This window comes from Peromyscus maniculatus, chromosome 6, assembly GCF_049852395.1.
Source record: "Peromyscus maniculatus bairdii isolate BWxNUB_F1_BW_parent chromosome 6, HU_Pman_BW_mat_3.1, whole genome shotgun sequence".
In the NCBI taxonomy this organism is placed as follows: Eukaryota; Metazoa; Chordata; class Mammalia; order Rodentia; family Cricetidae; genus Peromyscus; species Peromyscus maniculatus.
Window position 1 is genome coordinate 117,924,092 of NC_134857.1, and position 16,332 is coordinate 117,940,423.

Sequence of the window (16,332 nt, forward strand, 5' to 3'; positions counted from 1 at the left end):
CCTGAAATCCCAGGAACACATCAGAAGCTGCTGGAACCGAAGCTGGGGCAGTTTGTTTCCAGGACGGCCTCTCTCTCTCCCTCTAGTGTTCCGAGTTATCAGGAGTCTCACAGCGGGGAGCAGCGTGGACGCATCCAGTACCCAGAAGCGCCAAGCACGAGGAAGGGGGAGGGGGGGGCACGGAAGGCGTGGCTTGTCCCTCACGTGCTTCAGTGGCATTCCGGTTTCCTCACGTTCTGCTTCTCTCACGTCTAAGCCTTACCTACAGCGACTGCACTAAAACTAGCCAGGGAAATTCCACAGAGATGCTCTGCAGCGACTCGGTCAGACCAGTCCGGAATAAAAAATTTCACGGTCTCTGGATAAAACCCTAGCCCTCTGCACGGCAGCGCGGGAGCCAAAACTCAGGCCCCGCCCCTTTTCCGGCGTCAGGACCCGCCCCTCTCAAGTCCCGCCCCTGCGCACGCCGTCTCTGCATCAGAGCCCCGCCTCCCGCGCTCGGCCCCGCCCCCCACGCACGACCCGCCCCATACCCGGGATCCGCTACATTAGTGGACGTGCAGCTTACGAATTTGCGGACATGGCGAACCAGGTATTGAAACGCGCGATGGGCCTGAGCACAGGAAGGGAGCGCCCGGGTGGCACGTTGCCGCCAGCCTCGGGAGGCGAGCGCAGCCGCAGCGAGGGCAGGGAGGCTTTGTTTCGGCCCTGCGCTTGGAGAGCAGCTTTGCTTTCTGCTCTGCTCGGGCCCGGTGGGAAGAGGCCCGTGCCCTTCTCGCGGGGATGGAGTAGCCTGCCCGGGTCGCAGTTGCAGGATGGCGGAGCTGGAGCACTGATCGTGCTCAAAACTGCTAAGAAAAGTCAGACTCTTCCTCCGGCCTTCGCTTGCCGTGGGCAGCGCCGTGTACCTGTTTCTTTAAATCACGTTTTAGTGTTAATTGACTTTGAAGCCCATCTCCTGTAAACCCGGTGGCTTGCAACCTTTAGTCTGTCAACATATTTCATAAGCATCAAGTGAAGTAACAAAACCCAGCATTCCTCATTAGGCTTACTTCTGTGGTAAGGAAGGGTTGTGCTGGGTGTAATCGCTGAGGTAGCTCATTGCCTTAGATGCACGATGTAAATTGTATGTGGAATTTTAAACTTTCCAGAAGCCACATTAAAAAGAACAGATAAAATTAATTCTAATGGTATGTTTGCCCAGCCTAATAGTCACGCACTGTTTCAATATGTTATCAGTATTTTTAAATTGAGATACTTTTACTCTTTTAAGCTTCCAAAAATTTCCATTTATAATCAATCTCAGTTCACACTGACCTTTTTCTAGTGTTCAGTAGCCACACATGGCAAATCGCTAATGCATTAGCTAACACAGTTAGAAGAGATGGTTATGGTATTTTTACATATTTCCCATTGGGATATTTCTTAGGATCCTTTCCACTGTGCAGTTTTGCATTAAAGTGGTGTTTTATAAGCTATCCCAAGGGAAAGATTATTAGGATACATAGTAATAAACTTGTGGTCCTTGAATTACTTGTCAAATTACTGACAGAATCCGGGTGGAATTTTGTTGTTATTGTTGTTCTTAGCTTGGCTTGCCATTTGTTGTGTTGGGGATCGAATCCAGGGCCTGTGCATTCGAGGCAAGTGCTCTACCATTGAGCTACATCCCTTGCTTGGGACCTGTATTCTTTACTTTTTCCTCTTTCTTTCTTTTTTTCTTTTTCTTTTTTCTTTTTCTTTTTTTTTTTTTTTTTTTTTTTTTTGACAAAGTCTCACTATGTGGCTCATGCTGGGCTAGAACTTTCTGTATGTGGGCCTCAGACTCACAGAGATCTTCCTTCCTCTCCCTCCCCAGTGCTGAGATTAAAGGTATGCACCTCCACACCCAGCAGGACCTGTATCTTAATCTGTTCTTCTTTATATATTTATTGCACAGTGTCATGAGCGTGTCAATTACATGCTTTTTTTAAATAAATTTTTTAATGTGTGTCTGTGTGTGTTTTATGTGCACCACATGCATGCAGAAGCTTGTGGAAGTCAGAAAAAGGCACAGGTCCTCTGACACTGGAGTTACAAGTGTGAGCATGTAGATTCTGAACACTGAACCTTAGCTAGAGCCCTCTGCAAGAGCAGCAAGCCATCTCTTCAGCCTTTCAAATATATATGTGCCTGCATGTATATGCACGGGCGTTGTTGTTGTTGTTGTTGTTTGGTGGTGGTGTATTTTCCAGGGAGGGTTTGAGATGGGATCTTTCTATGTAGCCCTGACTGTCCTGCAACTTGAAATGTAGACTAGGCTGGCCTCGAACTCACCTGCCTCTAAGTGCTGGGACTAAAGGTTTGCATCACCATCCCTGGCCCTTCAAATATATATATTTTAAAGTATATTATTTATATGAAACCTAGAAAGCAATTCACCATCTCACTCAGCGGTACACGTTTTTCTGTGAATGTGTTGTTCACTTTATTTCGTTTTGCGTGTATCCGAATCTGCAGTGTGTGTGAGTGTGTGTATGCGTGTTCAAATGTGGGCATGTGGAGTGCTAAAGCTGACATCAGGAGTCCTCTTCAGTCGCTCTCCACCATATGCATTTAATCAGGGTCTTTCACTTGAACCCAGAGCTCGCCAGTACAGTTAGTCTAGCCAGCCAGCTTGCTCTGAGGATCCCCTCTCTACCATCTGAGTGCTGGAATTACAGACAGACCACTGCATCCAGGTGTGCTGTGGAGCTGAGCTCCTCCACATGCTTGCACAGCAGGGCCTCTCCCCACTGAGCCGTCTCCCCAGCCCTGGCACACTCCACATTAGCATTCATCGTTATCTGATTCGACCGTGAAGTAATTATTAATACAGGAGGATAAACTGTTGGCTCCCTTTTCCCCCACTTCAGGTGATCAGATGCAAGGCTGCAGTCGCCTGGGAGGCCGGAAAGCCTCTCTCCATAGAGGAAATAGAAGTAGCACCTCCAAAGGCTCATGAAGTCCGAATTAAGGTAAGGTTACAGCAAGGCGCTGTGGGAAAAAGCTTGCAGTTAGGTCTCCCGATAGAGGAGTGGACTGAGGGCCGCAGAGGATTAACCCAAAGGGTGGTGTCAAGGAGACGGCATTGGAAGCCTTCCAGCTGCAGAATCAACCTCTCCATCATTTTGTATTTGCTCTCGGGCTGAGAAGCCAAGCCTCCGGATTAGTGGACTACCACGATAGGACTTTTTATGGTTGGGTTTAAGGTGGCTTTATATGATCCTCTCCTTTCTGCTGATCCCATAACTCACAGCGTGGTGTATTAGAGTCAAAGAATAGACTTGGTCTTCAGTTTACTTCCAGAAAACTGGAAAAAGAGTTCTTGATTGATGAGAGCAATAAACACATGAAATTCCCTTGCCTAGAGAGCTTTAAAAGGCCCTGCCTCTGGTGGACAAGGCCAGGGTTCAGTGGATTCATGAGTCCCCTGCTCCTTACCCCCTACTGTGGCTAAGAAAAGAAGTTACCCCTAGAGAGAGGCAGAAGACAGCATTCCAGAGAGACCTTTGATTCTTTGACAGTTATAAAACTTTGTTTTACCCTCCGCTCTATACTTGTTTTTGGGAAAAGTTAATGTTTTAAAGTCGTAACCATTACATGTGTTTTGCTCCTTAGCATTCTGAAACAATGTTGCTCTTCAAGGAAAAGAGTCACTGGTCTCTTGTATCATCATGACACCGGACACACTGTGCACACTAGCCTGTATCCCAAAGTTCACAAGTATCTGATTGAGAAGCACAAAACCTAATGCTTTTCAAGGCCCTTTTCAGCCAAGATCTAAGAATCTGAAATCTTATAATACTTTGTGTATTTCTGTTCATGTTCAGAAGTTAAGCTGATTGGTGGTTTTGCCAGTAAAGAAGACAGTTTGCCCTAAACTGAGATGGGTAATGTGGACACAGTGACAGCTTTCATCCCCCGGAAATTGGTGGCTTACAGCAAAGAATGAGTACATAGGACAGAAGCAGAAAAGCATAAATACAAACAGATTTTGCCTTTAATTGCTTTTTTTCCTTAATGTTTATGTTTATGTGCCTCTATGAGTTTATATGTGCCAAGTGCATGTAGGAACCTGAGGAGACCAGAGGGTGTTGGGGCCCAGAGCAGTTGCAGGTAGTTGTGAGCTGCCTGGTGTGGGTGCTGAAAACCAAAAACTAGATCATCTGTAAGAGCAGCAAGCACTCTTATCACTGAGCCATCTTTTCAGCCCCAAGATACAATTATTAGAAGTCAGAGAAGTCTAATGAAAGGCTTGTTTGAGTAGAAATTGTGTATGTCAGCAAAAAGACTCTGCTCCACTAAAAGCTCTGAGTTTTGGCAGAGACCAGACAGACAGGTACCTCTCAGAAACAGTGTCTTCTTAGGCATCACATTCCCCCAAGTTAGGAAGCCAGCAGTGAGATGGCCCTAGCTGTTCTGATCCTCTTTACTGAAGGCACAGTGCTGGTAAAGCCACCAGCTTTACCTCTGCTTGCTCACATACACCAAAAAGAAAACAGCTATGCCACACCTCTGTACATATTAACACACCACCATTCTCATGACTACCCAGAAGTCTGCCAGGTCTAAGAATTGTAAACGTGCTCATTTTAGAGAAGTAAAATTATTTAAGACGGGTATCTAAAAATCTGCAAAATGTGATATCTCTAGCTGCATGTGCACATTTAGATGCTTTTCTCTTAACATCCTGGTAGATCATTGCCACTGCCGTTTGCCACACCGATGCCTATACCCTGAGCGGAGCTGATCCTGAGGGGTGTTTCCCAGTGATCTTGGGACATGAAGGTGCTGGAATTGTGGAAAGCGTTGGTGAAGGGGTTACTAAGGTGAAGGCAGGTAAGGAAAGCTTTTAATTCACTCATAATGATTTTGGCTTGTTTCCATGGGGACATTACTGTCTGAATACCTATACAGCTATTTATTTATGAGCAGGTCATCACCTAAAAAGTTGTCACAGTTAATTTTACTTATCTTAGAAGGACAAGTGTTTGGATGCATTTCTTCCTCTTTGATTTTTCAAGCAGCTGTTCATTTGAAACTGTTTTAAGTACATTACCATAAAGCAGTTTTGGCAAGTTAAGCATGAATTTTTAGAGATGCATCAAGGATTTGGTGTTTTTGAAACATATCGTCCTCCTGATCCTCCAGTTATTTAGAGTTTCATTAAGATCAAAAACTTTGAAACATACCTTTTTGTGCATGGCTGGCAGGTGTCTGGACCATGCTCTTTAGACAGCATTTCTAAGCCTTGAGGTTGTTGACAGAAATGAGAGGATTGCTATGTTCACTTAGAACCATCTACGCCATTCAGGTTAACAGCCTCACATCTGTTTTCCAGGTGATACTGTCATCCCCCTGTACATCCCACAGTGTGGAGAATGCAAGTTTTGTCTGAATCCTAAAACAAACCTTTGCCAGAAGATAAGGTTAGTATCTTTTTTTAAATATATATAGCTCTTTTTTAAAACATCTAATGTGCATGTGTGTGCTATGTGTATGTTTGTTGCACATGCAGGGGCACCACAGCAGGGCATCAAGAGGCTCACGCCCCACCTTCATCTTCCTCCCTGTTGCATGACAAAACTTTTTTCCTGGGAAGGTGTAACATATATGTCTACCCCACCACAGACTGAAGTACAGATACTATCGAAGTCCAGCTTGGTGAAATGAACCTTGAGTTTTATTGGGGGTTATTTATAGGAATATGGGTGAGAGGTTACTTACAGGAGCAGAAATACCAAAGCCCACCCTAGCATGTGTGACAACTCACAAAAGCCAGGGACATGGGGCACACTGCATAGCCTGCAGGCAGCCCAACAAGTTACAGAGTGTCCTTTCCAGGTGCTGTGCTGGTCTAAACCTCTTCAGGACGCTGCTCTGGTCTGTGAGTCTTCTTTGCAGCTTGGCTGTCTTGTCTGAAGGGGACTCTTAGCTTTAATTGCTTATTCTGGCAAGAAGGGGCCTAGTGAATCCGGCCAGTTTCAGGGACTTCCTGAAGCTCTTCTGAGTTGTTTACCTTTCTGATTTAAGGAGCTTCCTTGTAGAATGCCATGTTTCAATTTCAGAGGGAACTATTACACAACTGTTGCTGGAGGGCTTCTCTCCAGGTTCCCCAAGCCCCGCAGTCCCACAATCCACGTATAAAATAATCACTCAGACGCTTATATCACTTATAAACTGTATGGCCGTGGCAGGCTTCTTGCTAACTGTTCTTTTATCTTAAATTAACCCATTTTTATAAATCTATACCTTGCCACGTGGCTGGTGGCTTACCGGCGTCTTCACATGCTGCTTGTCCTGGCGGTGGCTGCAGTGTCTCCCCCTCAGCCTTCCGCTTCCCAGAATTCTCCTCTCTCCTTGTCCCATCTACTTCCTGGCTGGCAACCTACTTCCTGCCTGGTCACTGGCCATCAGTGTTTTATTTATATAGAACAATATCCACAGCACACAACTTCCCCACCACATTCCTTTGAGAAAGGGTGTCAGACTGGAGCTCTCCATTTCAGCTGTGCTGCCTGGCCAGCAGCTCCCGGGGTGGCCTGACTCCGTGCTTCCTCTCCCCCGCCCCCCAGCACTAGGGTTACCAGCATATGGCGCCATGCCTTATGTCGTACATGGATTCTGCACTTTGAACTCAGGTCTTCCTGTTTACACAGTAAGTGCTTTAACTGCTGAGCCATCTCCCCAGCCCCCTTTTAACATAGTCTCATAATAAGAGATCTTATAACAGTAAGTATGTGCTAGAGAGACGGCTCCGTGGTCAAAAAGGCACTTGGTGTACAAGCTGCTCTTCCAGAAGACCCAGGTTTGATTCCTAACACCCACGTGCTGGCTCACAGCCATCTGTCACTCCAGTTCCAGGGAACTGATACCCTCTTCTGGCCCCAGGGTACCAGGCACACACATGGTGCACATACATATGTACATACATACATACATACATACATACATACATACATATGGAAGACCCATACACGCAAGAAAAATAATAGATCACAGTGAGTAATTGTGTAGTGATTTATATAGTGCTTTTTAACGGGAGTTACTTAATTCTGTCTTTAAAGAGGCCTCACTGTCAGCGTTACTAAGCATTTTTCAGGGATGAGAAAATCAAGGCCTAGCAATCTCCAAGTTTGCCCAGTGTCACCAGGCATTAAGATATAAAACAGGAGCTTGTTACCAGGCGTGGTGGCCCACAACTGTAATCTCAGCACTCGGGAAATGGAGGCAGGAGGGTCACAGTCCAGACTGCAGTTGTAAGGCCTTATTTGTTTCAAAGAGCCAAAGAAGGGTGGTGGGGGTAGGCGAGTCAGAGTTTCCTGAATACATTCCCTTCCTGTAACAGCCAGCTAAATTTGCAAGGAAAGACATGATTTTTAAAGTGAAGTGAAGCCTTTTTTTATGAGCTGTTTTATTGCCCGTTAAATCAAAGTCATAAAAATTACCACAGAAGGGTTGCGTGAAGCCTACAGGAGATAAGAAGCCCCTTAACACAGAAAGGTCAGTTCTGTTGTGAGGTGTGGCTGGCCACTTGAGGACCCTTTGAGACCGTTTAGATCTTGTTTGTTGCCCTTTTTTACTGAGGTAGACCGTACGTCAGTACACTACTCATGGTACACAAACTGTAAATGTGCAGACCAGTGAATGTTTCCATGTGTACCTACCTGCTGGGTAGACCCTTCTCCCGGGCACAGGTCGAGATCTCTGCCAGCACCCCTCTGTGGTGCTTATGTCCCTTCCAAAGCAGCACCTGACTCGTGCAGAAGTCACTGCCGTCCTCGTAGCTTTCCCTGGAGGGCTTTGTGTAGTTGGAGCACGAGGCATGTGCTGTCAGGTTCCTTCCATTTGTGTCTCTGAGCAGTGTCCACGCTCCTGTGTGCGTGTCTGCTTTTGTGTTGTTCTCTCATGCTCCACTCCAAATACCAGTGTTTGGACACGAGGTCATACCAAGGGGAGCTGTTAAAATTAGGGCCGCATCCTTACCAGTTTTTTTTGTTGGGTATGTATGCTGCTTTCTCAAGGTGGATTCCTGTGATTTGATTGGCTAAGTTGTGAGAAGTACACACACAGCTTTCCAATGTGAATGGAAGAGTTTATACTCCTACAACAATGTATAGAAGACCTGTCTTCTCCTCATTTGTGTATTTATTCGTGTATAAATTTCAAAATGTTTATCGGAGTGTATATCAGGTTATTGTATGTATTAGAAATGACAAGTGTTGCGGCTGAGAAGATGGCTCGGTTGGGAAAATTTAGATCCCTAGAAACCACATCGGAGCCAGCTGCAGCAGCACTAGAGTGTAGTCCACACGCCCTTAGGGAGATGGAAGGAGCCAGGGCCAGCAGAAGATGAGCTTCCGAACTGACACAGTAGCAAAGAGACCGTGTCTCAGACAGGCTGGAGGGACCAAGAGCAACTAAGGTTGTCCTCGGACCTACACACACACACATGCAGTGAACCCTCACGCCACTGGACGCAGTGTTAATGCTTTCCATGCCACACATTCAGATTTTTGTAGCAGTAATCCACAAGGAAGACGCTGCTGCTTCTCCACACCGAGTGAGCCCCAGAAGCAGCACTTGGTCAGGTGGCTCAGGGCCGTCAGCATCTGACAGGCTGTGCTCCTAAGCAAATGCTGCTTCCCCATCTCCTGTGAGATGAGTGAGGCCAGGGAGTTGTCTGGGGGCATTTCGCTTGTTTGTTTTTCCCCCTAGTGTAACATGGATCTTAAAAGGTCTTACTAATAAAAACAAACCCAAGGCCAGGTATTGGGGTGAATAGTGGAAGATCAGAGAGACAACACAAACCACAGCTGACCTCACCTCGCCAACTTCTCAGCTGATCCTGTATCCTCGAACTGGAGCCTCTGAGTCCTCACCTGAATGAATCTAAATGTTACTAAAAGCTTAACCAGCTCTAGTTCCTGGTCCTCACGCCTTATATACCTTTCTGCTACCTGCCATCACTTCCTGGGATTAAAGGCATGTCACCAAGCCTGGCTGTTTCCAGTGTGGCTTTGAACTCAGAGATCCAGGCAGATCTCTGCCTTTGGAATGCTAGGATTAAAGGCGTGTGTGCCACCATTTTCTGGCCTCTATACATAGTGGCTGTTCTGTTCTCTGACCCCAGATAAGTTTATTAAGATGCACAATATATTGGGGAACACAATATCATCACACCCTAGTGATAATTAACCACAGTCAAAGAGAAAGGCCAGGCATGGTGGTGCACATCTTTAATCTCAGTACTCAAGAGGTAGAGGCAGGTGGATCTCTCAGTTTGAGACCATCCTGGTCTACATATCACCCTGAAGGCCAACCAGGGCTATATAGTGAAGCCCTGTCTCAAAAAGAGGTGGGGTAGAATTCAGATCCTTGAGAAATATTACCCTGTTGAAGCTTGATGGAGGTGCCTTTGTTTTTTACAATATGGGTTGGATAATTGTTTGGAATCTCTTGTATAAATTCTAGTTTGAGCTTCATCATTTATGAAGCCTTATTTGCTTGTAAGTTTTTATAGAATTTTAAAATGATGTCACAGAAGTTGAACCTGTAAAAATCAGTTCAATTCTGATAGCACAGCTTAACTGAGATAGAACGTAGGTGGATATAGTGCTTATGGTATGCAGATCCCAGAAGGATACCGAAGCTGAGGAAGATCACAGTCTTTGTAAGTTTATCTAGTAAGGTTTTGTTGGAATGTGGAAAGTTGTTAATGGATACATTAGAGTAGCGGTTCTCAACTGTGGGTCATGACCCCTTTGGGGGGGTCGAATGACCCTTTCATAGTGGTCACACATCAGATACCTTAAATATTAGATATTTACATTATGATTCATAACAGTAGCAAGATTACAATTTTGAAGTAGCAGCAAAGTAATTTTAGGGTTGGGGGTCACCACAACATTAAAGGGTGACAGCATTAGGAACGTTGAGAACCACTGCATTCAAAGTTAGGAGTTTTTGTCTTAGTATACTTTTCTGAGTATTTGCTGGTATTACTTTTAAACTGACTTTTTTTATCTAGAGAGTTAAGGAAATGAGTCGTCTACCCTTCCATTTTCCTTTTCCTTTTTTCTCTCTAGAGTCACTCAGGGGAAAGGACTAATGCCAGATGGCACTAGCAGATTCACCTGCAAAGGAAAGTCTCTTTTTCATTTCATGGGAACCAGCACGTTTTCTGAGTACACAGTTGTGGCTGACATCTCCATTGCTAAAATTGATCCTGCAGCACCTTTGGATAAAGTCTGCCTTCTTGGTTGTGGTATCTCAACCGGCTATGGTGCTGCTGTGAACACGGCCAAGGTAAGAGACTGGCCTGGGCTTCAGCTTCTGCCTTAATTCGGTTCAGTGAGACATGGCTGGAGCAGCGGCTGCCCTGTGAGGCCGTGACTCTTGGCTTGCTGCTTACAGACTGTCTTTGGTGATAGGTGGAGCCTGGTTCTACCTGTGCCATCTTCGGCCTGGGAGGAGTTGGATTGGCAGTGATCATGGGCTGTAAAGTGGCTGGTGCATCCCGGATCATTGGCATCGACATCAATAAAGATAAATTCGCAAAGGCCAAAGAGTTTGGAGCCTCTGAATGTATTAACCCCCAAGATTTCACTAAACCCATCCAGGAAGTACTCATTGAGATGACAGATGGGGGAGTGGACTACTCCTTTGAGTGTATTGGCAATGTGAAGGTCATGGTGAGTATGTGTATCTCCACTCTTTTCTGCTTATAATACTTTTTAAAATGCAGTTTCCTTAATATTAAAGGTGGTTTTGTTTTGGAAGGAACAGTTTTGATAGGAATTAATTCTAAAGAAAGCGAAGGATGGTAATAGCTTCTCAACTACTTGGAACCATTTGAGTGGGAAGTAATAAAAGGGATCAGGGAAAATGAACAAAACAATGTGTCTTTGCCTCTGAGTGCATGGAACGAAAAGCTGAATAGTGTGGAGAGCACGAGCTTTGGAATTGGATGTGCACACACATCCTTACATGGTGACCTGAGTAAAGGATGCAGATTCTAACAGACGTAGGTAACATTAAATAGTGAGTGTCTTACAGTTACTTTTGACAGCTTCTTGCACTAAAATCTCGAATTAAAAAAAAAAATTTTTTTTTTAGATTTATGTGTCTGAATGTTTTGCCTTTGTGTATGTATGTGCACCACATATGTGCCCGGTGCCCACAAAGTCAGAAGAGGTCATTGGATCCTCAAGAACTGCAGTTAGGGATGGTTGTGAGCCACCTTGTGGGTGCTGGGATCTGAAACCTGGTCCTCTGCACCGCTGAGCTCTGCCTCCAGCGCTACAATCTTTACTTTTGAGTTGGGGTTTACTTTTATTTTTACACTGATACCTAGAAGCATAAAACTTGCACGTTGATGGATTACCAGGTAACGGTCAATCCTTTGTGTACTGTTTACACTTGCCTGAATGAGGCAAACTTTCAAGATTGTCTGGCTTTGTCAAGTGTGAATAGCAGCTGCAGACACTTGGGCTGTGCTGCCGCAAACCTGGGCTGCTCCATTCTTGTTTGGGTCAGAGTGCCCCAGCTCTACCTGATCCATGTCATCATTCTCTTCCTTCTCTTAGGAAGGAGTTTATGAGGAGAGAAGACAGTCATTCTTAGGAATCTTAGCTTTAACTTGATGATGAGGCCTTTCCATATGGTATTGGCATGTTTCATGATTTGTTGGCATGTCTTCATGTAGCTCACCTTCTCTGCCTCCTCAGTGGCTGACAGTCTGCCTTGGATGAGGTGGTGATGAGTGTGATTTGGTTGTGAAGAGTAGGTATTGGCTTTTGGAAGCTGTGTTGGTGGTACATGTAAAAGGTCTTCTCATCACATAAAAAGTAAAAACAACATGGTCCCTCTAATCTAGCAGTATCCCCTGGCTCAATCCTGGGCTTTGGTCTCTTTCACCAGACAGTATTATCTTCTAGCCATAGTTCATTTTCAAGATGAACTTGTAGAATCTGCCCTTGAACCATCTCTCCTCCATTGCAGCTCAGTCTGTCTTTGGGAGCAAGCCGTCCCCCGTGACCCTGGCACTCCACGTACACAGACTGAATTGGCTGAGCCCATCCTTGTCCTAGCTTTTCAGTACTGATTTGCATCGCAGGGCCTGGGCACTTGAGGTCACACTCTCAGCACCTTCTTATCTCCTTGGCCTTCACATTGTCACAGACACTTGCAGAGCCGGTTTTTTTTCTTCTGGACCTTCTCCAAGGACACTGAGAGCTGATGTACATTTCCATCTCTCTTCTCTCTCGTTCCTCCTCCTCCAGAAACCATCATCCATGTCGGAGCCACAGCCCCACCTGCACCATCCCCAGTTACCTGCTCTTCTCCCTTGTCCTGTAATTCCCTGCTGTTGGAATCAGACTCTCAGAGGCTTGAGAAATCTGTTTAAGCCTTGCTCCCTTATTTGGATTCTCTACTGGCCATTTTTAGTTCTTCCTAGGTGGCATTGGGTTTGACCCCCCTCCACTCCAAGAAAAAAAACAATCACACTGAGTGGTTTCCTCACCCACTTTCTACAGCTAATGAGAAAGCTGAGGCCAGAAGGGTGGGCAGCTCAGGCAGCTCCTGCTCCTCCTCCTTTCATGGAGAATTCTAGAAAGTTCCTTTGTACCTTCCTGATTACTGTCATTCTCACTGGAGTGAGGTGATGTGTTGTGGTTTTGAGTCTCAGGAGTGACTAGTGATGTTGAACATGTTTTCATGTATCTGTTTGCCCTCCGTGTCTGCTTTGGAAATGTCTTTACATCCCTTGCCCAGGTTGTTTGGCCCTTTGTTGTTGGAGTTTAGGGGTTTCTTGTAATTTTACAAATGATCTGTGTGCACTCTGGTGGTCTCTGACGTGCAGAAGTCTTTATTCGATCAATCTGTTTGTTTCTGCTTTCACTTCCGGTGTTGTTTGAAATCTTACCCAAAAAAGGTTCCCTGTTCCAGTGTCTGTGAGTATTTCCCTTATGTTTTCTTCTAGTACTTTGAAGTCTCAGGTCTTGAATTTAAGTCCATTTGTAGGTGGGTTTTTTTTTTTTTTATAACTTGTAAGAGAGAAGCAGTCTAGATTCATTCATTTTCATTGTGGATATAGGATATAAAATTTAAAAAGAAAAGGAAATTTGTTCCATTTAATATTCATGTTAATTTTCAAAGATACTTGTAAAAAGTGTGGGGATTTGTTGCCATTTTTAAGCGGCTCTGTCACCCTCGCTTCGCTGGAAGTTTCTGGGGAAGAGGGCATTCTCTGTGCAGTTCCCGGACACCTGCGATCGCCTTATCTCTGTGCTTGCAGAGAGCAGCCCTCGAGGCAGCCCACAAAGGCTGGGGCGTCAGTGTGGTGGTCGGCGTAGCTGCTGCTGGTGAAGAAATCTCCACTCGTCCCTTCCAGCTGGTGACAGGCCGCACGTGGAAAGGCACTGCCTTTGGAGGTAACGCCATGGAGAAGTAGATTTTTCTCTACTCTGTTTCCATTGGTGTAATTTAAATCCCAGTCTCAGTCTCTTGTATGAACACAAATCACCACATGTTTTAGTTCTATCATGAATTGTTTGTGGGAGACTTGAAAAGAAGGCTTTCAGAATCAGTCAGTGTTGGATGCTGGTGCTGGGGAGGCATCCGGCTTCTGAAGTAAACAGAATCAAATGATACACATTTGTGAGAGAAGGGCAAGAGCAAGGTGTAGAGGTGCGGCCTTTAATCCCAGTACTTGGGAGGCAAAGGCAGGTGCAAGGCCAGCCTGGTGAGGCCTTGTCTCAAAAAAAAGAAAAAAAAAAAAAAGATAAGAAAGAAAAGAAACAAAAGAATGAGAGAGCAAGAATTATTGAGCAAGAGAGAATGCAGCCATCACTGCGTGTGATCAGACTCCTTTCTGAATAACACTGGTTTCTGTAGTAACCAATACTGAGTCCTAAACTAAAACATTGACAAAACTTTTTAGAAAAACTAGAAACTATCAAACTGATCATTTTTCTCTGGTGATTGTCACTCAGTCACTTGGCAGTATCTAACTACAGGTAGAAGATTAGGGAAAGAGTCTTTTGTGGTGCTCAGCCCGGGAGAAGATACCAAAACATGTCTCAAAACTATTGTGAATGAATGACCTCCATAGTTCTTATAGGCTTTCAAAAAACTAAACAACCAAACCTATCCTATCGTCCTTATTGGGCAGAAAATATCCCAGACATTTTGAATGATCTGTTGAAGAGAATGTGTCAAGATCCCAGACCGTGTATTGAACCAACTTTTTTGAAACACACAATAAAAGCCTTGGAAAGTAAATGCTAAAATGAGGGCATGACCGAAATTTTCTTCTTTATGACTATACTGTTTACCTTAGGAGATGTCAGTCTGACTAAATAGTTTCTAGTATCTTGGAACTATTAGCTGGCACATGCTCCTGGGGGCACCATATTCCAGGAGCTGGATTTGAAAGGGCCTTTGAAGCCAGAGTTACACATACTAGCTAGGCAAGTGCTCTCCAGCAGAATTATAAGCTGTTTGTTTGTTTTTGAGGCAGAGTTGACTAGCCTCAACTTACAATCCTTCCTGCCTCAGCCTCCACTGTAACTGACTTTCCAGGTCTGTGTCATCGGGCCCAGTGTTCAGTAGCCCTAACATAGGAAAAGAACAATTAACTGTTAAGTGTGTACTTTTTCACAGCTAAGGATGTGTCTAATTCTTCCTCCACTTCACACCAGTCATGGGATGTTTCATTTCCCCTTGAATTCCACTTAACCTCTTAACTCTATCAGTGTCACCCAGGAAAGGAACATGACTAATTAGGTACACCACAGAAACTTGTCGCATAAATATATCCTTAAGAGGGGCTGGAGAGATGGCTCAGCAGTTAAGGGCACTGGCTGCTCTTCCAGAGGACCCAGGTTCAATTCCCAGCACCCACATGGCAGTTCACAACTCCAATTACAGATCTGACACCCTCACACCAATGTATATAAAATAAAGTTAAACAAATTATTTTTTTTTTAATTTATCCTTAAGAATGTGATTTCTTTTAGGCTGGAAGAGTGTAGAGAGTGTCCCAAAGCTGGTGTCTGAATATATGTCCAAAAAGATAAAAGTTGACGAATTTGTGACTGACAATCTACCCTTCGACCAAATTAACAAAGCCTTCGACCAGCTGCACTCGGGGAAAAGGTGAGCTTTCAACTCAGCTGTATAATACAGAATTAATGATGACCTGATACTTAAAGAGGGAGGGAGGATCAAAACAAATATAATATCAGTGGTCTAAAAATTCACCATTCGGGGCTCAGAGGGAGAAAGTGCCTGCTGCCAAGCCTGATGGCTCAAGTTCAATCCCCAGGACCCACATGGTAGAAAAAGAGAACTGCCCTCCACACACATGCCAGGATGCATACACACACATACATACACATACATATACATACACACACATATATACACATACATACACATACACACACGTACATACACATATACACACGTACATACACATACATATACATACACACACATACACACACATACATACACATGGAATAAATAAATGTAATTTTTTTAATTCATCTTTCAAATTTTATTCTTCTTGGTCTGTCTCACAGCATTCGAACTGTTCTAAAGGTGTAAGTTCAGAAGAGAACACCGTCCATCCTGTACTTTTTCCTGTGATCAGAAGAACAGACTGACAGATCTGCAAGCCTCTTAGACTTCAGAAACTACTAGAAGAAATGTGTGTAATCATGGCTCTAATCAAGGACAAGGCAAATAATCGCAAGTCAGTTTTTTTAACTTCACATAAATAATTGCTGCTCATCAAGAAATATTTTAACATAATAAAAATACTTTCTGCATTTGTGTATAAGTTGTAATCTTGTTGTCTCTCTGCCCAGTACAGTGTCTAGAAACAGTGCTGACCCAAAAGAAAGGCTGGTTTTTAATTCATCCACATGAGTTTAGTTAACAAGCCAAGGTTAGAGTATTTGTCATCAAATACCTTTTAGAAATGTATACTACAAAGCATTCAATAAACTTTTGTTAAGTTTTATTAAGGCACATATTTTGATAATAAATGCATAGTACTGTCTTGACAACAACCAAGTGGCCAAGTGAACTCAGCTCTGCCCACTCCATAGGGCTTCTTTTGGTAGAATTTTGAGAACAAACAGTGCAGTATACTCTCTGTCAACTGGACCCTGACAGTTCCATGTGTGAGGTAAATATTGCAAATAAAGGGCATGCAGAAAGCACCACAGGATTACCTCCCGCTTAAATGTATACTCAACTGCTCCCAAACAGCCCAAAAAGAGGCCATGCTGTGATTAC

At 44.4% G+C, this 16,332-nt stretch overlaps 1 protein-coding gene across 1 annotated transcript; it reads left to right on the plus strand.

Annotated features, from left to right (window-relative positions):
- The first annotated feature begins 469 nt into the window (after positions 1-469).
- LOC102917102 (alcohol dehydrogenase class-3) lies at positions 470-15,860 on the plus strand. The gene is made up of 9 exons (XM_006995501.4): positions 470-592; positions 2,895-2,996; positions 4,719-4,860; positions 5,363-5,450; positions 10,110-10,329; positions 10,455-10,715; positions 13,322-13,457; positions 15,045-15,183; positions 15,612-15,860. The coding sequence occupies exons 1-9, from the start codon at positions 581-583 to the stop codon at positions 15,634-15,636; spliced, it is 1,125 nt and encodes a 374-aa protein (XP_006995563.1). The 5' UTR covers positions 470-580; the 3' UTR covers positions 15,637-15,860.
- The last annotated feature ends 472 nt before the right edge of the window (positions 15,861-16,332 follow it).